Here is a 25,599-nt window from a genome sequence, read left to right on the forward strand (position 1 = left end):
TGTGGTGTAGCTGGAATGGGGGTGTTCAGCCAAAGATTGGACCCAATGGTCTTGGAGGTCTTTTCCATCCTTAGTGACTCTRTGATTCTATKATATTGTTCAGTGAGGAGAACATCAAACAAGAAGCTCCTTCTGGACCTGTGCTGCAGCCACAGCAGGAACAAGCCCTGTAATGCTGCAATTGGGATCATCCCTTAATTCACAAGAAGCAATATCTTCAGRGCCAGTGTGTTCTGCACCATGCTAATGTGAGGAGACCCAAAAGCTTGGTCAGGCCTTTTTCTTCCTTCTCTCTGAGACACTGGCTCCCATTCATATTCCTGGCAGACTCCAGCACAAGAACCACACTGGTCATTCAGAAGTTGTAAGGTGGGTAGGACATCCCACTTCAGGTCCCCTTATCCTGCTTTTGCTGCCCCTGCAGGCATGGAGAACTATTTTATAGGACAATTGCTAATTCTCCTTTCAATTTTGTTCTTCTATTCCCTCTATATAGCCAACATACCTCTTAAAGCATAGTGCTGGAATCATAAAGAATAATCACCCTTCCTTTGCTCCTCACAACCACTTTAGGTAATGTTTTCCCTAATGACACAACTTTTAACTGTGGTAATGTCTGTGCAGCCCATGCTGGGCACCCCAGATAGGCAGACAAAGCTGCTGGAAGGCTGACTGCAGCTTGTAGGGAAGGCATGTGAGCAAGGCAAGYAGCAGCCCCATGAAATTAAGCAATTAGTGTCCACAGCAGACCTGACTAAAGTAGGTGTGCCAAGCAGCAGCTTCACATTCCCAGAAGTCAACTTTTGTACATCATCTGGTCAATGTCTGCACTCTCTCAGCCCTTTTATTGGATAAAGCTCTGARTTCATGGGGCTAATGGTTTCAAAATGAAGTTATGCAGGGCTGTGGCCACATAATTCAGCAGGTGTTACCAGTAAATGCAGAATGAGTRTATAAGCACCAGAATGTGGAGAACTGCACTTTTGACAATATCCCTCCATACAGGGATCTGTGAGACTCTTACTGAGAGTGTTGTGTCTGGCTCTGGGCACTTCAGCAAAAAGCTGAAGGAAATTTTATTGTTAGGAAGACCACTTCTACTGAGTGAGAAGTTTTAAGCCCTACAGTTTAGTTTACACATTCAAAAACCCAGTAAAATGATAATTTCATTGTTGACTGCCATTAAGTGTATCCGTAAGGATTTCTGATAATTTGTTTTTATGAACCAAAGTAGGCAAGATCTGCTGTCTGAAAGTTGTGTTTAGACAAGTTTACAGATATGCAGTAATTCCTCTTTCACTTCATATCTTGAGAAGAAACAATGTAATGATTCAAGCACCACAATTAGAAAGGATACAGAGAGAATGATACCCTCTGGGCAGAGCTGTGCTGCAGGACACAGCACATCAGAACAGTCTGTTCTGCCTTGGGAAGGCTCAGGTTACATTCACAGCACACAGAGGARCACATCTGGTCTGGATCCAGGGAGTGAACAGCAGAGGTGACGCAGAGTGCTCTGAGCCCCCCTCTCAGGGCAGTGAACTGGGGGGATCAGAGCTGTGTGCCAGCAACAATGGATTACAAACAGCTTTGGTAGCTACAGGYGTACAGCATCTGAGGTGTCTCTATCCCTGATCTTCGATGGATGTGAGCTGAGGATATTGCTGGGCCACTTTCCTTATTCCATAGAAAGCTCAGCATACATGGAAGCAGACTTTTTGATTGTACCATTCACCCATTTTTCCCTTTCAAATGGGATTAAATCTTCACTGAAGTGGATTATATTTTTTCTTACATTTTCTACATTGCTGTGGTGAAATTCCCTKCATGTCTTTGGTCACATTACTGGCATATTTCAGCGTGAAGCAAAGGAGAGCTGTAAAGGCTTGCTAGTCCCCTATGGCTACAAATTACACAGCCGCTGACACGGCAATCCTTCATAAAGAAGTGCCATGTAGATGATCTTGTAATAATGAGAGTGAGAACAATAATGAGAGTGAGAATAATAATGATGATAATAATAATAATGTTCATAATGATGGTGATGATGATGATAATGATAATAATAATACGCCAAACAGTGTTCTGCTATGCTGTGTAGACCTGCTAGACCCCACACTGAAGCTTTCTGTTTTGCAGACACCACAGCTCTGTATTTCAGTCCTAGGTTAATAATAATAATAATAATTTCAAATAGTGTTCTGTTGTGCTGTGTAGACCTGCTAGACCCCACACTGAAGCTTTCTGTTTTGCAGACACCACAGCTCTGTATTTCAGTCCTAGGTCACATTTCATTTTTACATTACTAACACAGACCGATTAAATTCTCTAGAGAAAGACAGACTAATAATCTTTGGTTTGGGGATTTTGCCTGCTTTGATCAGCATGGAGGAGGTAACTGTTAAAAATAAAACAAAAATATGAAAAAAGTAAGGATGTGTCCCTTGGGATTAGGGAGGTGTCCCGGAGGTCTGCATTATCTCAGTGGCTTATCACTTTCATTTCAGTAGAATTCAATAGAAATCTTTGTTCCCTGCCCTGGCAGGAGTAGGKCAAAGCATTGCCTGTCAGCCTTGTGGTGATGGTTGTGCTACCCTGCCTTGGGCGATGTGACACGAGCAGCTCTATCCCTGAGCTTGACCAAGAGAAATGTGGAGTGTGAGGAGCAGGGAGGGATGGGAGGAGTGGGAGAGAGACAATGAACGGGGATTTTGCAGCAGGAATGTTGACAGCCAAAGGCAGCCAGGAGCAGGCTTTAACAGAGATTAAAAGAGGAACGCTTCCCAAAGGACACGGTGGGCAGAGCTGAGCCCTTTGCTGAGAGCAGCCTGGAGAATGCATCCCATGGTACCCCAGACAGCAGTGAAATCTGATGGAGTTTCTGCATTTCCAAATGTCAAACCACCTCTGGGAGGTTTTTGAGTGCTCACTGTTATGACAAGATGACAACAGGTCTGCATGCCAGCTCTRCCAGCTGGGGCCCTGTCACAGCCCTCTGCAATCAACAATCTGCAYATTTCTGATTCTCCTCACTAATTTGTCATCATGAATGGGGGGATAATGTGTAAYTATTTTTCCCTGTTATAGAGATTTTCCTACTGCCACATTCATGTTTTAGAAGGATGATAATCTTTCAGGTAGATCACATATATTTTCCTGTGGTTTACAGACAAAAATCTAATGAAATATCAAATGTTACTCCTATATAATTGGCATGATACAAATGTAATTAATTTTGCACATATAAACATCTCAGTGCATAAAACTTGCGAAAAATCAAATCACATTAAATATATACTTTTTTGGTTACCTTTGATAATATCTATTTACAATCAGTTGCGATTTCATTTTTGTCTGATTTTCTCAGTTCCACTACTTTTAAGTTGGTTTTATACCAGGAAAGAGATTTGTAAACATATTTAAATGTAAAAGCATTTAAATTTTTACTCTTCCTTGTGACCTTTTGTAATCTAATGTTTATCTACTGCTCATTTGCTTAAGGTAAATATTTCATAAAAAGTAGTGTTAAAAATATTTTAGTAAATTCTGCCTCACCAACATTCAAACATGGTTTATTTAACCAGTAAATCCTGTTATCCTGTGGGYTACAATGAGCATGGCTGTAGCTGCCTTCTCAGTGCTGCTTGTTGAGCCCTTGGAAGACTGAGAAGGCTGAGCTGTGCTAGGAGAAGCAAAGGGAACCCAAAGCTGATATTCAAAGCTGCCTTCAGCAGCATGATCCACTCAAGTTGCCATCCAAGTCCACTTCACCTTCAGCTGAACTGCACAAACCTTCATTTAGAAACCCATCATCCTCCTCAGAGCCCATCCCTGGAGGACTTGTCTCTCCCTGAGGGCTCTCCAGGAGCAGAGATGAGGACCGGAAATGAGCAGGGTTGGCATCCACCACAAAACCCACGGATGTGTGTGAGGGGACAAACACAGTCAGGATCAGCCTCTCATCAGGGCACTCATCACAGCACCCACCCTATCCCCAGCTCCCTGGGGCCCTGGGTTTCCTGGCTTTGCCACAACACCTGCACTTGGCACTGGTGGTGTTCCCTGAAGTTTCAGTTCCCACTGTGGTTGATYTCTAAGTGCAGGAGCTGTCGCTGGCAGCCCTCACACCCCGAGCTGTGCCAGGCTGGCAGGGATCCTGAGGGGACACAGTGGGGCTGCTGCCACCCTCACTGGGTGCTTTCCTGGCCATGGGGAAACCCCACTTCCAGAGCACATTAAACATAAATGCTTACACTGTGAAGAATAATTACACCTAAATTGCAAACACTGTTTCAGGTTTCGCTTACTCTTTCACAAGTGCCACCAGCCTCAGCTTCTGTTTTAGGGGGACATGCCATCATGTTGCCTCTGTTTCCCCCTTCCCTTTTTCCTGTTTGCTGAGGTCTACGCCTGTTTTTCATCTAAAGCTTACAAAAGAGTTCAGCTCTGAGTCATGGACTAGTCACATACTGGAATTGTGCCTCCTGCATTCCCTTGGCATTCATTTCTGGAATGGGGTCTGCATGCAGGCAGGCTATGGTGAGATATTAAATATCCAAAAACAACCACAGCTGGTGYGAACAGATTCTTAAAGGAAGTATTCAGATGAAACAAGATCAGTTTTTAGTAATTCACATTTTGAAACGAAAGCMAATTCTAAAACCAAATTCATTAAGAAGAATGAAAACCCAAAACTTTAATTAAAAAATTGCAGAGGTCAGAATGCAGAATTTTACAGATATAAAATACATTCAAAAAATGCCTCATTGTCATCAAAGTGTCAGGGTTTTGGCCCAACATTGTGTCTGAAAAATGTACATGAGCAAGTACAAGTGCTCTCCTATGGCAGGTGCTCTCCTACTAGATATCAAAAGTGAGTAATACATCATGAAGATTTTCTTCTAGACCTAAAACAAATAATGTRAAAACAATTTAGGATCTCATGTCTTTATGCTTTAAATCTGATTGTTGTAGAGGAAAGCTGATATAATGTCCTGAGCACCCTGCAGACTAAGAAACTAGCAAGCAAATGAAAGAAGCACAGAACTRTTAGTGCGACTGTTCTTGTTTCTGCTATTAGGTAGGGAGAGGAAAAAAAAACCTTCACTTTTTTCAGCTTGTCCTGTTGTTTTTAGTCTGATCTCAGTGTATTTGAATGCCTGACCAAAATRCACATCAGTGCCTCCTGCTTTACACTTCAACGAGCAATGTTTCCCCAGCTTATCTGTACTTTTCCCTCAGTGTAACAATCCTCCTTGTTATTGTGGTGCCAACTTACAAGTCCTGGGAAGGAAGTTCAAAGCAATTTATGTGGCAAAACCTCAAAGACAAAGTTCATCAAAACTTTCAAAAGTTTCCTCTTTGTCACACATGGCTCCACTCTTCAGGATCATGTGGTGACAAACGGTGCATCTGCCACCCTGCACTGCTCTCACACTCTGCAGACTGAAGTAATTTGGTGATAAGTGAAACACAATGTCTTGCAGAGTAAATCCATTTAATCTCAGGGTTTTGTTTTTCACCCAAGGCTTCAAGTTATGCTCATGACTATGTTGCCTTAAGCAATTCTGGCTCCCACAYGCTCCTGTTCTTGGGCCAGCAAAACATTTCTTAGAGTAGCCTGAGGCTACACCACAGACCTTCCACTGAGGAGCTGTCAAGAGATGCCTCCACCAGGGAGAAGATACATGGAACAAGGTTTATGAAGCAGGTTAGAGCAAGAAATGTAAGGAGCAACAAAATAAAGAAGATTCTGAACACCTTTTTTTTCTTTCTTTTTTTTTTTTTTTTTTTTTTTTTTTTTTTTTTTTTTTTTTTTTTTTTTTTTTTTTTTTAATGTGGAAGTCCTCCTCTTCACATCTAAAGCTGGCTGGAAAAAAAAAATAAAAGTCTAAGTATGAAATCTGTTTGAGCACTGACATAATACAAGTTCTAATGAGACTCTGTGATATAATGAGATAATTTATTAACAGCCCAGGGAACCAAGGAACCCCCATGCCTTAGAGAGGGACAGCAACAGCTCCTGCCAGCAATGACCAACATGAGAAAATTTCCCCCTAGTCCCAAGCTGGACCATGGGTACCATGGGTACCATGGGTGTCTGTGGGGGAAAAGGGCCCCACAAGCCYTGATTCTGAAACTCATCCAATTATTGTGTATGACTGAGGCCTGGGGAAAAAAAGGGATGTTAACTGCCCACATGAAGGAGGAATGCTGCATCCTTGAGAAAAGCAGATTGGAATGCAGAATTGATAACGCAGGTGGCTGAAAATTGTAAGCATTACTAATACTATAGCTTTTGCAATCTCACCAATTATGTTCTGATTACTAATTAAACAGCTGTCTCTTGACGGATGTATGTTTGACACAAATGTGTACTCTGGTTGTTAAAGTGGATAGAAGAGGCTTGTCCCACAATAAAGTTCTTCTTTCTTTCTGTTTTTTCACCCACTTTTGTGTGTTCTGTATCTATTCTTTTCTGTCGTTGTTTGGCCAGCAGTGACAGGTGTCTGAGCAGGACACACCAGCTGAGCTCCTCAAACACAAGGATGYCTGTATCCTCCAGCCATCAGTGCACACGTCCTGTCTCCAGTGCTGCACACTGGGATGTTTCTGGGATCCGCTCCTCCTGTCTCTCACAGACACTCTGGGAGTTCTCTGAACTTCAGCATTTGAAAAGTGTGGATGRTAGAAGGAAGGGATTTATCCACTTCATCCTTCTAAACAGATACTGATAGGAGATTTAAGTTTAGTGTGTATRCAGAAGCCTTTTGCATTATTTGGAGGCAAAGCAGAATCAAAACAAACTTTTGTGTTCCCAGGAGGAAAAAAACCATGAGTGAAAAARCAATAAGAGACAAAGATAGATTCTAACCTGTGGATGGTTTGCCTGGCTGGTCAATAGCTGCAATAGAAATGACAATCCAAGGAAGCACTGGAAGATAGGCAGAGCTCAGCAGAAAGTGCTGAGGGGCTAGGACACTGTGTGGATGCTGTACAGACACTGTGTGGACAGGACAGAGCTACTCACCACAGGGCACTGAAAAAACTCCTTTGCACTCTCATGGGGGTTGCAGCCTGGAGTTTGTTAATGGCTAAAAGTGTAAGAGGGCCTAGGATGATTCAGAAGCTCCTAAACAGAGTGCTGGGATCCRAAGAGAGCTGTCACACCAATGAAGGAGATGTATATGGTGCTGGACCTTCAAAACCTATCTTTCAAACTGGAGGGCTTTTTGTTGTGGGTTGTTTTTGTTGTCGTTGGTTTGGTTTGGTTTTCTGTGGAACCTTCAGCTAGGAGGCAGAAGCAGTGCAAATTTACTGCAAATGAAAAGGAATCCAGCTTTCTTTTAGCCTCTCCTGGGCACTAACTCTTCAGCTGTCCCAAGATTTAGACTCACAGATTTAATTTCCTATGCCCCAGACTTTAGAGGATGGCAACAAGGCGAGACGAATAGACTCAAATATCTCCTAGAAACCACACAGCCTCTGAAGCAGAGGTGCAGACGTAAAACAAAATGTACTTTTGCTTCAGGGTTTTCTCGATAATGGGGCTTTTTTCTTTTCATTGTGGTCCCTCATTTCCCCACCCAGACAAAATGCAGCCATGACAACATGGAAATCCCCTGAGCAGCACAGCTCTGATAATAAGATTGTTCATGTTCAACGAAAATATTATGTCTGAAAAGACTTTTTCTTTTAGTTTGCTCCAGCTGAAACAGGAAAAAAGAAAAAAAAAGATCAAAGTGATAGCCCACTCAATTATAAACAAGACAAATTTAAAGTGAGAAGGTGTCATTTCTGAGTAGTGATCAATTTGCACAGAAGAGCCTTGCTTTAATGAAATTTCTGGCTGAAAATGAGGTAGAAATTACCTTGAGGGTTTCTAGAACAATATGATAAGGAAGATTATTAAGAAAGGTGTTGAAATTCTCAATCTCTTCTAAAGMAAGCAAAGGGTATGCCTTAGGGATGAAAAGGCACCACAAATTGAAGACTGGCTGCAATGTACTTTGGTCAAGCATAGGAAACTTAGGCATGAGAGATGAGGATAAATTACTGCTGAAATCCCACCAGCTGACTCAGAAAGAGGGAATTTCCTCAAGGGACACCGCATGAGCACTGTGACTCAAACAGTTCTGTAAAAGAAGTKAAGCTCTTGAGCAAGAGGCAGTCAGGCCATGGTGGTGCCACCTCCAGTGCATCACGTCCAGCTCCTGCTCCGTGTGGATGGGCACAGAAATGACACCTGGACTGACCACTGCCCCTTGCCTGGGGCAGCAAGAGACACTGCAGCACAGTCCCTCATGTCCTGGAGAGAAGGACACTTTTCTAGCTGKGGGACCTGAGCTTTCATCACCTCGGTGAGCACTCTGAATAATCTCCTTGCAAATGCAAGAGCTGATGTGGATTCCATATCAAATCTCCTTATTACAGAGTCATCATTTCTCGGTTCTCTTGGGCATTGTTACCAACTTTGGCCCCCTGTTTCTTTACACCTCCAGCCTGAAGCTTTTTTTGGTGCAGCCAGGGCTGTGTCAGAGCTTTCTCTTGTGTTTCAGGTCTTCAGCTCACCTGAAGTTACCCACATCAGTCAGCCCTGCACACAGCCCTGCTTCACCCTCCCGTGTGCCTCAGTGCATTCAGCCACAGAAAGGGTGCACAGGAAATATTTAACACCTCTTTATCTTTTGCTTTCCATCTTTGCTTTGTCCAAAGCCTGAAAAAAATGTGTGAGATGCACCACTTTGCTCTCAGGAGCCCGTTTTTTCAGGATGAGTCTTTCAGGTCACAGGTTTTCTGGGCCAGCATTACCTTATTCAGGAGTTCATGGAATCACAGTAGGTTTGGGGCTGAAAGGGGCCTTTGAAGATCACCTTGTTCCCTGCCCCTGCCATGGACAGGGAAACCTTCCACTAGACCACATCACTCAAAGCTCCTGGCCTGGAATTGAACACTTTCAGTGAAGAGGCAGCCACAGCTGCTCTGGGCAACTCATGCCAGAGTCTCACCACCTTCACAGGGAAGAATTTCTTCTCTATGTCCAATCTAAATCCACTTTCTCTTAATTTAAAAATATTGCCCCTTTTCCTGCCACTTTAGGTCTTGGTAAATAATTTGTCTCCATCTTTCCTATAAGCATCCKTTACATACTGAAAGGCCATGATAAAGTCTCCCCAGAGTCTTCTCCTCTCTGGGCTGTCAACCTGTCTATGCAGGAAATATGTTCCATCCAGCCCTCTCTTCATCCCACTGGCTTCCTCTGGACACACTAYAACATGTCTGTGTCCTTCTTTTGTTGGGGCTGAATGGAATGCTCCAGGTAGGCTCTCACAACACTGAAGAATCACCTGCTGGAATGCTGCTTTGTTGTTGGTAGCTAAATARAAAACAAAAGCAATCAAACTTAATGCTTTACATCTGGAAGATTTTTCTTCCTTGGACCTGTGTGGGACCTCCCTATTGGGACCAAACCAGATGCCAGGACTAAAGCATTCTTTCAGGGAGCCCAGGAGCACAAATCACACGAGTGGAGTCAGAAGCACTGTCCACAAAAATGCTCCGTTTCCCGCTGGACTTCACCAGGTTTGCCCAAATGAGTGGGCAGGCTTGATCCAGAGCACGCTCAGCTCTCAGGCTGGAAGCTGTTTCACAGTAAAAGCTCAGCAATTATCTTGGCCCTGGCTTCCTGCCCGCTGCCACCAGCCCCGCTGTGCGTAGGCATGTTTACATTTCCCCTCCGAGGTCCCGCTGGCAGGGGCCGGCTATAAAGGGTTTGGCACACACCCCCAGTGCACACATGCAGCGTGCTCAGGATGACACAGCCCAGTGCCGTACTGAGCATTTTCGCCATGTTCCTGCACACCACTTTTGGGGAAAGTGGTTGCACCTCAGCAGACGGTGATGGTGAGTCATTTCATCTTCATCTTTCCGCTCACRTATGATCTCGAAAAACCTCGGTTAGGAGCTCCAAAATGCAGCTATCTGGTCAAATACTTTCATGTTTTGGCTTCCAGTCTCTCTTTAGTGCCAGTGCCTGAGGTGGAGATGAGGGATACCTATTTAATGYAATCCCCAAATCTGCTGTCCCTATGGCATTCAAATCCATATGAAATAAGGGAGACCAGACCTGTTAATCCCTGTTGTAATTAGTGTTCAGGTGAGAGGCTGTGGGTGGGAACAGGGAGCCACTTCACCCTTCTGCATGGTCCATGGTCACACTGAGCTGCCAGTAGAAATGGGTGAAGTTCTGGCTTCTCTTGCTCTTGCCAGTCTCCTCCAAATTAAATGTTTAGCTGTAACTCAAACTTGGCCCAAATTGTTCCACTTCAAAAACCTTTTATATTGCCTTTAAGCAGTTCCATCAGMTGTCTCTGGGAAATAGTCCCAGTCTCCCTGGTAGCATGGCAGATGMAGCAATTTAGACTGGGGATTCTCACACCTCATCATTGACAGCATTCATCCCCTACCCAGAAAATAATTATAAAATTTCAACAGTTTAAATTTAGTTTTATTCTAGATTTTATGATCTCATTTAGAGAAGTGAAAATTATAGCAGCATCAAGATCAAATATGAAAACATAATAAGCAGCAATAAACCCACAGTTTCAAGCTGCTGYTCCTTTTCTCAACAGGGAGATGAAAAATTTGATTTAGAGATTCAGTCACAGATCTGCTAATTTGTCTGATACTAAACAAACAGCAGTGACAAGAGTTAGTGCACTATGCCTGAAGGACTACCACTCAGTTATTGGTTGTTTAAGGCTCCATTGTTTGGGGGAATAGAGGGTTTTCGGGTTTTAGGGTGAAAATGATTGTGTTCTTATGCCATCTCTCAGGGAGAATCTCATTTTCCCCTGGGTGTTATGTATTGTAACAAGTGTTTTAGACAGCTGTACATGCATCCGTGTGTACACAGAYGGGATAAGCATTTTTTGATTAAAAGGAAACAGGGACTGGTTCAGAACTGCATCTAACCACTCCGGGGTTTTATTTGACATTTAKTCATACAACTGGCAGCTGTTTAGAGATAGCTTTGGAAAGCAGCTCTGGTGACGAATGTTCAATGCTAGTGATTTATTATTGGTGTCACTGAAATCTTCAGGGCTTCCCAAAACCAGATATGATCAGACCTTTGCTTGTTCTGTCACTAATGCGAGTAAATAATTATTTCCTTAGACCTAAAGACAAACAGATTCAGAAAATCCCCACTGAGCAATTAGCAGCTTTTATGATTTCTTTATGAATCTCCTGGGCTTGGCCAACAAAGAAAGGAATCCAGGGTAAAACCACCCATGATGGACGTGGGACTTTTCACTCTTCGCCTCTCTGACTCGTCCTGCCCCCTGACAAAGTGGAGGCGTGAAGTTGTCCTCACGGGCACTTGCCTCTATCCCTTCCTCCCTTTCTGAGCAGCAGACTGTCCCCCAGTTGCTGTCCCCTAGCCTGACAGAGGTGGTGGAGATCCCCAGAAGCCCTCAGAGAGCTGCAGGCAGAGCTAAGAAGGGGCAGGTAGGGAGATGGGCACGGGAGGCTGTGGGGTGTCATGGACAGGACAGCTTCAGTGGTCCTCCTACTTGTATGGTTTGTCCAACCCATACCTAAACTGCTGTGACTAAAACAGATTCTGCCTGAATCACAGCAGTGCTGGAGGTCTCACAGTGCCTGTCCATGGAGACAGGCAGTGCTTGGCTGTCCCTTGGTGTCACATGTTGTCATCAGTACAGCAGCTTTAGAGCATGAAGCTGAAGCGTGTCCTYAGCCCCTATAAAACTCTCCTCTTTGTAAAGGCTCCTGAGATTCCTGCTGTGGTTTGAACCCTCCTGYTGGATGTTGTCCAAACCCAAGACAGAACCATTTCAGAGCAGGACCTGCCATGCCTGTAGCTATGAGAGCAGTTTTTATGCCACTTTAGAATCTCTCCCTCCCAAACCCTGCCTTGAATTCAGCAGAGACAGGTTCATGGCTCTGTCTGGCTCGAGCTTCTCAAGGCAAATATTACAATAGTCTTGCAAATTTTTAATTGACTGAAGAGTTCTTAGCAATATGAGTCATGCCAGACTCACCAAAAGCATTCACAYGGCAAACACATTTGTGTGTGATGGTTCTGAGGTTTAGGGCAGAAGTGAGATTGAGGCTACGTGCATACTTATGTCAGACAAAAAAATTAGTCAKCCCATGGAAAAACCATAGCAGAAATGACATTTCAAGTTACTTAACGCTGTTCCTGCAATTTAATTATCARGTGTTCCATGGTTATAATGTTATTTCAATGAACAAAGAACCATATAATCACAATGTGAAAGTTCAGTGTCTAAGAGATAAAGTCAGCTTTCCTTCCAGAGTGGCACCAGAGCTGAACTGTATTGATTAAACATTAAATGGCTGTTTGAACAGCAAGACTAAGCCTTTTCTTTCTGTTGATTTTATAACTGGACTGATAGAGAACTAATTCAAATTTCTGTAACTTTTCAGCAAAGCTGAAAGATTTTTTTGTTATAAGCCATTTAATAATGGGATGAGTAATGGATGTCAGTTTTTCCTGTTTATGCATATCTGGTATACATTGTTTGTATATACAGAGATCACCAAGCAGTCTTATAGAAAGGAAGATTAGTCATCCTGATCTTTAAGTTTTAATGTTGCCTTGAGTAAAAAGCAAGTCTCCTGGAAATAGCAAGTAAAATCTTAAAAGAGGCTTAAAATGTGACATATCTCTGCATGTCAGCTTTGGGTGTTTATATCAATATAAAATACAGAGAGGTTTTTTTTTTCATTTTACGCAGATTCATTTCAGCATGCTTAGTATCCCCTGAATTTTAAACACACACATATTTTTAYGTGCACACTTTTACCCACAAATATGCAACAGTATGTGGTCCTCATTTCAGTACAGATAAGTCTGTCCCTGTGGCTCAAGGCTGTCACCTGTGTGAAACTGCTGCAGGGCTTGTTCTAGAGCAGGGCTGACCTCTGTGTCTGTGTCTTGGTTGTGATGGTCAAATCAAGTGGCTTTGTACAGGACCTGCTTTATCAGTGTCTGTGTGTCTGTGTGTCCGTGTGTCTGTGTGTCCATGTTTCTTTGTGTCCGTGTCTCTGTGCAGCACAGGTTTCCCCTCAAAGCCCCAGTGCTTGCAGAGGACACTGCATTCTTTGCCCTCCAGGGAGATCTGGGCTCCCTGAGCTGTGTTGAGAAGGTCAGTGGTAATTTCTCAGTTGCTCGTGATGGTGAGTGGCCATTGAATCTCAGCTGGTGGGGGTGAGATCTGCCTGTGGGGTCTGGGTCAGGGCAGCCTCAGGTGCTCCCATCCCATCACARGTGCTGGTCATTGCAGTCCCTTTCCCAGCCTCTGCCTGCACTGCTTTTCCATGTTTCTCTGCATTCCTGACTGACTTCTGAACTTCTTCTCTTACTCAAACTCCAGTGGCAAGAGTTGACCATGATTTTCTCTGGGAGGGATTTTCCATTGGAAATTTCTCAACGGGCATTTCCCCACCCCATTTGTGAGTGTGAGTCACTGATATCCCCACAGCACACAGCAACAGGACAAGAAGGAACAGTTTTAAACTGTCAGAGAGGTTTAGATTAGATGTTAGGAAGAAATTCTATACTCGGGGGGCATTGAATTTATGGAACAAGCTGCCTAAAGAAGMTGTGRATTCCCCATCCCTGGAAGAGCTYAAGGCCAGTTTGGATGGGTCTCTGAGCAAATTGATCTAGTGGGTGTCAATTCCTGCCCACGGTAAAGCTAAATGATCTTTAAGATCTCTTCTAAYTCAAACCTTTCCTTGATTCTATGATTCTATTCCTCACTTCATCAGGTGCCCCCACAAGGCAAGGACATGTCTGCGGAATGGTTAGCAGAGGACTGAGCAGAGGATTGAGGATAAACCTTTGACTCTGGAAAGAGGTTTATGTAACATTATCAGCTACCCTTAACCATCAGCAAAAGGAGTCAGAGGAATTCCTGCCCCTAGGATCCGTTCAAGGGATCATGGCAATAACCCTTTCCCCATCCACTTGGCTGTAGTGGGTGAGATTTCATGAAATGAGGCTGAACTGGGCAGTTTCTGCCACAGAGGACTCCTCTCAGAAGCATCARTTTTTACATCACTGACCTCATACCCGCCAAGTGTAGGATTTTAGAATTATTAATCAAATCATGATTGTGTTATTAGTCATTGAAGCAAATTTGCAGGAAGTCATGTATTCTGGCAGAAAGTCTGAGATTTCCCTCCTGAGCCTGAATTAGTGACATTTCAGAAAGCTTTTCAGTACAATCCAAACACGGCTTATTGTCTCATGGCACCAAAATACTCTCACAAGTGGGTGGATTTCACTGGCATGCAAGGAGAGAAACCTTGAAATGTGCAAATGGCTTTTAACTTCGTTTTGGACAAGGCTTCTCTGCTTCTTACAAAACAGGTGGGTTGATCCTCTTTCTTTCAGGCAACCACACAAAGAAACAACCTCCTGTACAATGGAGCTGCAAATCAAATACACTCACAGGTTTTACTTCGGTAACATCTTGTGAATATCTCCTTAGGGACTCTCGGGGATGACGAACCAGACAATTTTGACATTGATTGCTTCAGCCAGCTGGACATTAAGGACTCCTTGAGCAGCCTGACCTGCAATTTCAGCGAGCTGCCTCCTTACAACACTAACTATAGCCTGTCTCTGTGGTAAGTGCTGCCAGTCTGTCCTTCTGTAAACACCCGGGAAGTGAAATGCTGAGCACGAGTGAGTCACGCTGCCACATGCAGGGAAACAGGGACTGCAAAGCTAGACAAAATCCTGTTTCAGAGTGTTTTACCAAGTTTGAGTGCTATATTCAGCAAAGAACAGTTTGCTGAAGCAGAACATAACTCCCTAGTAAGAAAAATAAAGAGCTGGAAGGCTCTCTGAAGGGATTATAATGTCTCCAGCAGTTCTGGTCTTGCCCCTGTTGCTCTGGAAAGCCTGCAGTTATGGATGTAGCCCAGAATGAACTGAGAGCTTTTTCCTTTAAATTAAATGGTATTTAAAACAAAAGGTTTTTTTTAAGACACAGATCCTTGCCACAGAAAATTCTTTAGCGGAAGGTTATTTTTCCACATCAGAGAAAATACCTTTATCTGGGTTRAGACAAAAACTCAGCTGTTGTCTTTGCAAACACAGACATGGAAGAAATACACCAGAACAAGTTCACAAACCTCCAACAGTTACCAAACACATCTGTCATCTCCACTTCCTATTGAGGCCTTGCAACCCTTTCCACCCTTTTTTCACTGCTGCACTGAGCTGGAAGATCAGGTTTGGTTTCTTGAGACCCTTTTCCCATTTTTCCTGAAACTGAAAGTTGTGTGGCAGACAACAAAAGAGCTAGATTTTTTGTGGGTTTTTTTATACTAATCACTAATTATTGCCTCTTTTTTTCTCAGTTTATTAGAATTTTTCTATTTTTGTTTCATTCGATTTTCTTGTTATAGGTTTTGATTAAAGTTTCATGGGGGTTCTYAAACATGGGAGCCACAGAAATGCAAAAAAAAGGTTCTGAAACTGCCATGTGGCTCCTTCACCGCCAGGCTGACTGTTGACCCTCTATTTGCTACCACTGAAGTCAATRACAAATTTCTCTTTATCTTCACAGAGCATCAAAACCTATTACCCTATATTTAAAAACAACAGCAGCAAGATGACCCTTAACTGACTGATATCACTTGCCTATTGTGCTCAAAGACCAAAAGGAAAAAAAATCAATCTCTCAAACTCCTTATTTGCAGGGCATTATTTCTTATTTCACACTGAGTCTCGCTTCAGTTAAAGTGAAATGAGCAAGAGGGATTCATCCCTTATAGCATTAGTCAAGTTATAGTAAGACTGAGAAGAAATTAATGTCATGGTGTCATTTTGGCCCACAGCACCAAGGAAGACAACAATTATGCCTGCTCCAACATGAAGAAACAGGAAGATGCATTCTTCTTACAGTTCAATGATATACTCTCCAACAGAGATATTTGTATGTACTCTGAGATGAAGAGAAGGGTCTGCAGGAGTCTGGTTATAACTGACATTGGTGAGACAATTAATATTTTTTAAAGTTACAGGAGTTACTGGGGGAAAAACAGCCCAGCACAAAGTGTCAATCTGGATGACACAGAGGCAGCATAAAGTAGTGTTTTAGCAGGGCACATAGCCTGGGTTGGGATTTATCAGAGGGTTGTGCTTCCCCTGCTTCAAAGCCAAACATAACTAACTTCTCAGGATCAGGGTGTAAGGATGAACTGGGGCTCAGCATGAGGATTGCCCAACTCAGGAGAGCTTTTGCTCGATATAAATCTCCTTGCAGGGCCATCATGAAGTGGACAGGTCTTTTTTTTTTTTTTTTTTTTTTTTTTTTTTAACCCTTTTTTTTTTTTTTTTTTTTTTTTTTTTTTTTTTTATATTCTGGTTTGTTGTAAATTGCAGTTAAGCCTGAAGTACCATTTGCTATAAACATCACATATGAAAGGGAGGCAAATGAGTATCTGATTCGTTACTGTACACCACATTCAAGGAAGAAATACTTACAGGACAAATTAGTACATCAAGTGGCCTATCGGCAGAGAGAAGCTACTTGGAAGGTAAGTGATGTTGTATTAGTGTGCTTACAGTAATTTCCAAAATTAAACATTATCAAAATTACCAGTACAATGTAAAAATTATCAAATSCATGTTTCTGCAGTTTTCATTTGARAACTTGGRAAGGTGCAGCATTCGGCATTTGGAAATGTTGCCACTCTAAAGGGGTTTCATTCGTTTGGGCTTTGCATTGGGAAGAGAAGACATAACATGTTTAACCATTCTAAGTGTTTGGGTTGTTTGCTCTTTGCTCATTTTTCTTTGCTGTTTTCTGTGCTCATCAGTCAGTAAAATGGGGGCCTCTACTTTTTTTATCAAGTTGCTTCATGCTCCCTTTTTTGCTGAGTCCTTCCAGGCTTCCAGCAGCCCCGCAGCTCTCCCACCCTCCGGCTGCAGCTGTGTGTGAGCTGGGTCAGAGCTCAGGGATCTCCGTGTCCCCCGTCACCAGGGCAGCATCCAAAATCTGGTCACAATGCTTGAAACGTGACCACACCTGGGCTTTACMGAGGGAGCACGGTGCTGTCCACAAAAATTGGATTTATAGCCCAGAGTGCAGCAAGGCAGTAATTACACACAAGAGAGAGACATTGATTATTTGTTCAGTTGCACTCCCTGGGYGCTCWGGGGTATTCCACAAATCAAGCGCATCAACTACCAAATCGTTTTACTAYTTACACATTTTAGCAAACAAACTAATTAGTGCTTGTTTGCTACAAGTTGCACAGATCTCTTATTAATTAGTATTCCTTGTTCTATTGGTCAGTGATTCTCTCACGCCAATTAGTCTCACGCTAATTAGCCACAGGCTCAGTCTTTGTCTTTGTTTGACCCGGTGGGCCATGAGTCAGCAGWGGTAATCTGCTCCTGCCACAATTACCTTCCATCACTCGGAGCTGATTCAGCACAGTCACTGAGCTGCCTTTATTAGTTTTTTCCTTATCTTGGGAGTTCTGCCAAATGTCCTCTATCAAGGCCCATAAATTCTGCACCTTTGTGTCCTTTACCAGCGGTACATCCCTCTTYCCAAGCTTTGTTAACCTCCCCCCACTCTGAGATCATCAAAGCACATCAAAACACAAACCTTAACAAGGCACTTCTTTCCACAAGAAATTTGTTTTTCTAACACCTGGACATTACTCAGAGCTTGCTTATTAACTTCTTTCCGCTTCACAGATTAAATCTCCCTTCTTGTCGATTAGGTTTGAAAATACACAAAGATCAAACATCAAAGAACATAAGGGGGAGGAAAATTGATTCAGACAGMAAAATGCATTGAAATTAAGAGCATCAGAGCTGCACTGCAAGGTTTCAGCTTCTTCCCTGTTACTGCTCTTTCAGGCATTCTCTTTTTGTGATGCAAAAATRTATTTTTCCCCCCTCTTTGTTCTGAGCCTTTCCAGGTTAGCATGTATTTCCTACTGCAGTGTCAGCTGTAGCAAAGCACAGTTAATACTCCCAGCTATTTCCCAAAGAGCTTTTACCCAGCATTTGTCTCTCTTCTCAGTATTATCTGGACTGCATCACTGCTTAACTAGGCTGATGCCCTGATAAGCACCTGGGTAATAGCTAGAGAGATGGAGTAAACAGCACAGTATTTCAGGGATGCACCTGATCTCACATATTTGGCTGAACTCGAGGATAATTCTCTGCTGGAAAAATAATTGGTGTTTTTTTTGTGTGTGTGTTTAGACAATWGAGTCACGACACCTTCAGGTAAAGTTGCTGGGGAAAAACCTCAAAAATGAAGCGTCGTATGAGGTGAAAGTACGTTCTCAGCCCGACGGAGAATATTTTAAGGGCACATGGAGTGAATGGAGCACTTCCAGGAACTTCAGGACAGCAAGAGAGCAGCACTCCACAGAGAGCTGTAAGGGCTGGAAACACTTTGGTTCACCTGGAGGAAAGCAGAGCTGGGGGCTGTGGGCTCCTTGGGCAATCTCAGCAGCAGCAGGGGTGAAAAAGTGGAGAGGGAAGAGCCCACAGCCACATCAGGGTCAGCCCTCACAATTACCTCACAGGCACTCCAAGGAGGTGACTCACACAGCAGCTGGATCGCTCTGGGCTGGGGCTGGCTCCCCACGAAAATTTAAACCTCACTGAAGGGCAATAAGGTCAGAGGAAATGCTGCTGTGAGGGTGTGAGGGTGTGGGTGCAGAGGGAGATGAAGGCTGACTCACTACTGGAGGGCTTGCTGCGAGGAGGAGGAGCTGGCACCAGGGTTTGGGTAAGGCTCAAAGAGCTGTGAAACATCCCAGGRCTGGGTTTGTGTGAGAACACGGCWCTTYAACCGCYAGTGCAACACGGGACAAAATCTCCTCACTGCACATAAATAATCTCTGTGGTCCTTGGGGTCCCTTCAGCCCCCAGGGGCACCTCAGCATTATTGTGTTAGAARCCACTTCTGTGCTGCTGTGAGGACACACCGAGGGGTGGCTTCAACGCACAAAACCCAGCCTGGGACTCAGCTCGAAGCTCAGCCAAGCACTGATGGTCTGGCAGCCTGTGTTTTTCCTCCTTCATGGAGGCAGGAGAAAGGATGCCACTGCACCAGCCCAGTGACAGGAAGGTGTGTTAATTCCTAATTTATCACCTGAAAAGACATCACAGTTATGGTGGCTTAACAGTGAGATGTTCACATGCATTGGCTAATGTTCTTTGCTTTCCTTTAGATAGCAGCGTGGTCATGGTTATACTCTGCGTCCTGGGATTCATGCTGTCCATTGCTATGATTGTACTTATCATAGTTTTTTGGGAAAACAGGTAATCTCTTTGTATCAGAAAAGGTGTTGGAACCCAATACTGTTCTGATGGTCTGATGCTTTTCCCGTTACACMTGTGAACTATTCTCTCTCCATCTCTGGAACTCTGTATCAGGTTGACAGCAATCAAAAAGTAGAAGAGGGCAAACAAGAGACAGAATTGACTTTGAGTATTCTTCAGTCTTGGGCTCAAAGCACTGGGACCTTTGGTGAGCCAAAGTCACCACAAACTCAGTGTGCCACTGGAGGCAAATTTGACTCACAAACTTCAAGCAAAATCCAGAAAAGAAAGGGACTTGCAGGTTTCAGCAAAGTCCCAAGAATAAGAAAACAGCAAGCCAGGTTGACAACCTCTTTCATTTCACAGTCTGAGTCAGAGGGTTGTTTGTTCTGCAGCGCTTTCAGAAGCAGCAGGGCAGAGACTCTGCCACAGGGGCTTGATGGTGTCAGATGCCAGCCTGGCCAAATCCACACCCAGCCAGCCATGAGGCGAGATCAGGCAGAAGTGGGACTGAAGATACATTCATTAYCCGGGCAGTCCTCAGGCTGCATTAGGATTTTTTAATATATTTGCTACACAGYAGTAGATAGATAACTGTAAGTATGTTTTTAATGACATGGCTCACTAGAGCTGACAAGCTTATGAAAATGGACAGATATGTAGATAGTCTTACATAACTAGAATCTGAAGGGGGAAAAATTCAAGTTTAATTATAGAAGATGATCTCCACGCAAGACAGAAAACCCAGTTCTGTTCAGTGACATTCATGACACCCAGCTCAAGAGARGTAGCTGTGTGTGGGCTGCTTTTTTGAGACGGCTCTTGGGCTGTGCTAATTCCTGGGTATTACCTGGCCAGTTGGCCTCAGCCAAATCATGCCACAAACTATTTTAATAATTAAACATCTTAGGCACCGGAGTTATCTGCCATGGTGCTACTTTATTCACAAGTACAAAGGTAACTTGAGATTTCTAGCTCTTGCATTTTACTGTTGCTGGAAATCTGCAGGTCTTCAAATTTGCTACAAGTTTTGCTTATATAAAACTGCAGCAAAATCAGTTGAGACTTTTTGATCCCAGGTATTTCCATTTTAAGGGTTTTATACTTGCACATATATGCACCCACACAGACAAACAAATGAAATGAAGTATATATTAATATACATGTATAGTTATATCACTGCAGCAACTGAGTATTAGTTGGATAATATTATCTAGATGCATCATAGCTGAAGGTATCCAGCAGCACAACAGGAGAGCTTTGTTAATCAAAGCAGTAAAAGGAGACCTGTGAAACAAGGCTGCAGGACAGACATCTKAAGCTCAAATTTCTGGCCAAGGAATAGGATTGTTTGCCATTATTTTAATTATGTAAAAATGCAGATACAAGTATCAACGAATTTTCACATCTTCTTGCATTTGCAGAAGCCTGTTTCACCACTCTGTTAGCACAGCTAGATGAAAACAAGCTCTYCGCCAGCATAATTTGCTGCCTTCCCAGTACTTAGTGAAGTGTCTTCTTTTAACTGTGGCAATTTGTGCACTCGAAAGAACAATGACTTTTTGGTGACCTTTACAACGCCTCTTCTCTTGTCTGTTTTATTCTGAGGTTTCTCTGTGTTCATTCTGGATAATGCCAGCCAGCCCTAAGGTTTTGTGAGAGCTAATAAAAGATGCAGTATGAACCCCTGATGCCTTAGCATAGCCCTCTTATGCTGCTTTTTGTCTACTGTTGCTGTTTCAGGATCAAGCCTGCTGTATGGCCAAACTTTCCTGACCATAAAAAAACGCTGGAGCAGCTATGCAAGAAGCCAAAAAACGTATGTTCTTCCACTGTTCTTTTCACCTGACTACAGACCCTTGGAGATAAAACCAAAGCTTATGAGAGACAGTGTATGCATTTTCTGCATGAACTAGGGCACCTTTCAGAAATTGCATCCACATTTCACTGAAGAGAGCCCACATTTGCACATGCAGATGTCAGACAAGGGTATGCAAATAGCACCCAATTCAACTCATTCTTGAGGTTTGACTTGTGCAAAGCAGCTACAGAGGTTTTGGGGAGTTGATGTATGAAAAAAGGCTGAAGAAATTAAATTAATTGTTTATAGAAGAAAAGGAAGCTCGRGGTGGGAAATACTACTTAAAACCTTCCCATATCCGAGGGATAGGTAGAGAGACAGGGGAAGTGCTGTCACCACAAGGATGCATGGTGACAGGATCAGGGACTACAAGCATGTTTTGCTTCAGGGCAAACAACTTCTGGATATAAGGAAAGAATATTTCTGGTGAGAATAATTAAGCATGGTGTATCCTGCCCAAAGACAAGGTAGGTTCTCCTGTGGGAAAATGTTTAAGCCTTGGCTTGATGGGGTTCTGAACAACCTAATTCAGGTCCTGCTTCTGGCAGAGGGTAGGAGGGCAGAGCTCCTTTCCAACCAAGATGCTTTGGTGATTCTGTGAAACTGTGATCATTGGGCTGGGTGGAGACCTTTGGCAAACATCCCTGGTGATGACCCTGTACCCTGGCACACATCATGTTCAGAAATTGTGCAGTGCATGAACTGCTTTGCCAGTTGAAAGCCAGATGGGCAAAGGCTACAAACCATAAGATGTGGGGTTAACCTGTTGCCTTAAAACTATATGTCTAGTTCATTTTTTTTTCCACAAAGAAAGTCATTAGTGCTGTTCACTCCTGTTGGTACATTATTAATGTTCTGAATGTAACAGGAGCCCTAAGACACYTCTCCCATTCCCCAGTTCTCGTGCTTCTTGTGCATCCTCCAGTTCATCCTGTGTTCCCCAGTTTGGGGATTCCTAGTGTGTTTCAGGAAGTCGTGGCCAGTTTTCACTTCCCTCTCKGCTAAATTAGGAAGGTAAAACTGAAAGAAACCACCTGAGTGGGCACAGTCCTTCATGTGAAATTGCACGCACACAATGGATGCATGTCTCATAAAAATGTCTGGAACACTGAATGGAGCATGAAACACCCTCCAGGGGTACTGCCCAGAGGAGGACATATCCAGGTTAAGGGATAAGGGAAAGGGATTTTCATCCATGTGATAGYTCATTCTGTGCTAACCTATTGTTCAGCCTCCTCAGGGTTACATCTAGAGTTAAGGAAATAATAAATACCCTGCTAAAATMAAATAAATTATCAAAGAACCTTTTCTCTTATGCTACTACCCACTGCTGACTAACTGTGTTGTCCCTTTGTCACACAGAACTTTGATATAAGCTTTAACCCAGAGAGTTTTGGTTACGTTCATATCCATAAAGTGGACGGCCTTTTGGCAAAAGCTGAACTGGAAAATTTTCTGCAGACATCAACTGCTCCAGAGACAAACCTTCCGGAAAAATGCAGGAGCGGATCAGACCTGAAGATGCTCCCTGTGATAACAGACAAAACCAGGCCAAACCTRCCTGTGCCTTTTGGGGGAGTGTGGCCAGCTGAAGCCCTGCACAGGCTCCTGGGCCCCAGCCAGTTTGCAGCGACCGAGGGCAGCTGCAGCTCCAGCACGTACGAGGTGTGCCACGGCAGCAGGCTGCCCCTGCACAGGGATGGCTTCAACCTTCCCTCCACTGCTCCCCTGGATCCTTCTGGCCAGCCCCTTCCACAGCCCCTAAATGATGGCACCGTTTCCCAGATGCTGCCCAGTGGGGATATGAGATCACCAAACAACGAGGAAGCATACGTCACCATGTCCAACTTCTACAAAATTCAGTAAATCTCACAAGAATGATGCGTGCCTTTTTTCCTCTGRCATGAGCAGGATACTGAAGCTTTCTGTTTTGTGAGTTCCCACCTCTCTCTCGCACTTTGCTCACAGTGCCAGGCTATTCCTGCAGGGAAGTGCATTCTCCTGCAGTCCAGTGAGAAGTATCTCAGCATTCAGTATGCTGCTAGCAGTCTTCACTGCAGCAGAAATTAAAATTAATTCAACCTGATTTTAATCTTCAAATCTGATTAATCCAGAGAAGTGACAATGCAGTCCCAGCTGAGGATCACAGCATGACTCGTAGAAATTAATGAACTCTTTTGTTATCCTCTTAGTTACAGAGTTAAGCTCTTATTAATACCTTAGCAAGAAATACGGAATAAATTCTATTTGAATAGAACCCATTCACTTTTAAACATTGGTGGGTCAAGAGTAACTCCCCCTAGTGAGTGTAACTCCATGAATTTGAAAAAAGAGAGTAAATTAAAATCGCTATCAAGCATTAGGTGCCTGAGGATTCAGGAACTTTAGCACCACACTGAGAATTAGCTGAATGCCCAGAAAAAAAAAACAAAACAGTGCATGGACCCACTTTAGGGAGATGTCTCCTGAGATGGATTTAAATTAGGGGTTGGTAGKTTTTTTTTGGAGACACAAATTAAAACAAAGCAAACCTTATATGCATCTTGCTCTTGGTAAAGATCTGCCCTTAAGCCAGTTATCCAGGATCCACAGGTACTTCTGCTGATACTTTTGAGGTCTTCAGCATTTCATGTGCCAGYTATGTAAAGCCAAGTCCTTTCTCTGCCTAGAAGCTGAATTAGGGCTGCAAATTGCAGGATGCTGTATTTTAGTGCAGCTCCTCTGCAGCATCAGTGTAGCATGTAAGTGCTTTCCTGGCCAGCAGCTGGGCTGACYGTGTTTGTTTACTAGCATTATTCCCAATGGCTGTGACTGCACTCAAAGACTATGAATTTGGACAAGCAATGTTCTCATGCAGTGTCTGACATAGGAAGATGAATGGAATGTCATGGATCCTGCCAGTGATCATAAGACTTAACTTCCTTTTATAAGTAACTTATGATTTCCCTGGATATTTTTTTTTGTTGTTTGTTTGTTTGTTATGGTTTCCCTGGATATGTTTTTTGTTTGTTTGCTTGTTTGTTGGGGTTCTTTCTAAAATTTTTAATTTTGTTTTACTTTTAAAATATTTTTTTGGCATTGCGACTTTTTTCCTTTACAGTATCCCATTCATTATATTTTTTTACTTTATGGCTGAGCCACTTCACAATCCTCCTTCAATGCTGCRCATTCTGGAGCACACACTTGGAGATAAAGCTGCTACAGCCACGTGGTTGCATGACAGCAGAGCAGTGTGGCCATGGGGCATCCAAGCTGCTTTGTTACACCCTGGAACTGGTGTTCTCTTCAATCCTGGGCAGTTTCAGTTCCTTTAGCTCTTTGAATTTCTCCTTTACCAAGATGCACTCACATTCCCTGAGTTCTGAGGGTGAAATGAGTCCTTTCTCATCCTCAAAGCTGCTCAGATTTTTCTGACTGAGGATGGTCATGAAGATGTCAAAAACCTTAACTGCCTCTGCCAAGACAGCTTCGTGCCAGGAGAGCTGCAGGATGAGGATGCACCTCTTGTAGTCTGGTTTCAAGGATATATGGCAGAGAGTGGGGCTTGCATTAAACTCGGTTTCTTGAATCAGAATTTTATGCTTCAGGAGACAGTACARGCCAAACAGCAATTTTGGACCACATCAAGCCAAAACCAGCCTTCCCAAGACAGCACTCCACCTCCTCCACCTTCACCCAGCACCAGAGAAAYCTTCAAGTGGGGAGAACCTGACAACCTCTGTGTGCAAAGGGGCCTCGGATTTGGCTCAAGGCACTCCACTGACCTTTTACAGAATGTCTTTTATTGCTGTATATTGCCAAATGAAGCATTAACAGATGCAGAAGAAAAAAGAGCAAAACCCTGGGCATTAATTTGCTTTATAGTGCTTGTATTTCTTTTCAAAAAGAGCTGCTGATAATGCTTGCACTGTGAAAACTTGCACAGTGTGATTGTAGATACAGACTACGCTGTACTCTTCCAGTGACAGCAATGAACAAAAAGGGGATAGAGGAAGAAGCAAAAGCACATCAGGAAAACCCTCTGCCATATGTGCTACGCTTCCTTCAGTTTTTGTAATTCTGTAACACATTTGATGGATGATACATTTGATGGTATGCAGATATAACCACTTTCAGCTTTGTTTTGGAAAAAAAAAAATAAAGCCGAATATGCACCAAAGCCAGAAATACCACAAGCACTTCCTGTCTATGACCAGGTTATATTTAGTCCATCTATGAGGATACAGCCGTGGCTATGTGTGGACAGCCTGTCAAGTAGTTTCCTTATTCTACAAGACAGTTTCTCCAGAGCTGTACACAAGTTCCCATCTGCCTCAGTACTCACACAGGAGTATTGCTGAGCTTTCACATACTCCATGCCCTTCCTTTAGTTCAGCAC

General features: G+C 43.4%; 1 protein-coding gene across 1 annotated transcript; it reads left to right on the plus strand.

The window, feature by feature from the left end:
• Positions 1 to 9,782: 9,782 nt before the first annotated feature.
• Positions 9,783 to 23,936, plus strand: IL7R (interleukin 7 receptor). Its single transcript, XM_057364668.1, has 8 exons — positions 9,783 to 9,903; positions 14,544 to 14,682; positions 15,901 to 16,055; positions 16,448 to 16,602; positions 18,290 to 18,467; positions 19,270 to 19,360; positions 21,104 to 21,179; positions 22,584 to 23,936. The coding sequence occupies exons 1-8, from the start codon at positions 9,813 to 9,815 to the stop codon at positions 23,085 to 23,087; spliced, it is 1,389 nt and encodes a 462-aa protein (XP_057220651.1). The 5' UTR covers positions 9,783 to 9,812; the 3' UTR covers positions 23,088 to 23,936.
• The last annotated feature ends 1,663 nt before the right edge of the window (positions 23,937 to 25,599 follow it).

The sequence above is a fragment of the Malurus melanocephalus genome, unplaced genomic scaffold (genome assembly GCF_030028575.1).
Source record: "Malurus melanocephalus ecotype Western Australia unplaced genomic scaffold, MMel_1.1 scaffold_41, whole genome shotgun sequence".
Taxonomy (NCBI): Eukaryota; Metazoa; Chordata; class Aves; order Passeriformes; family Maluridae; genus Malurus; species Malurus melanocephalus.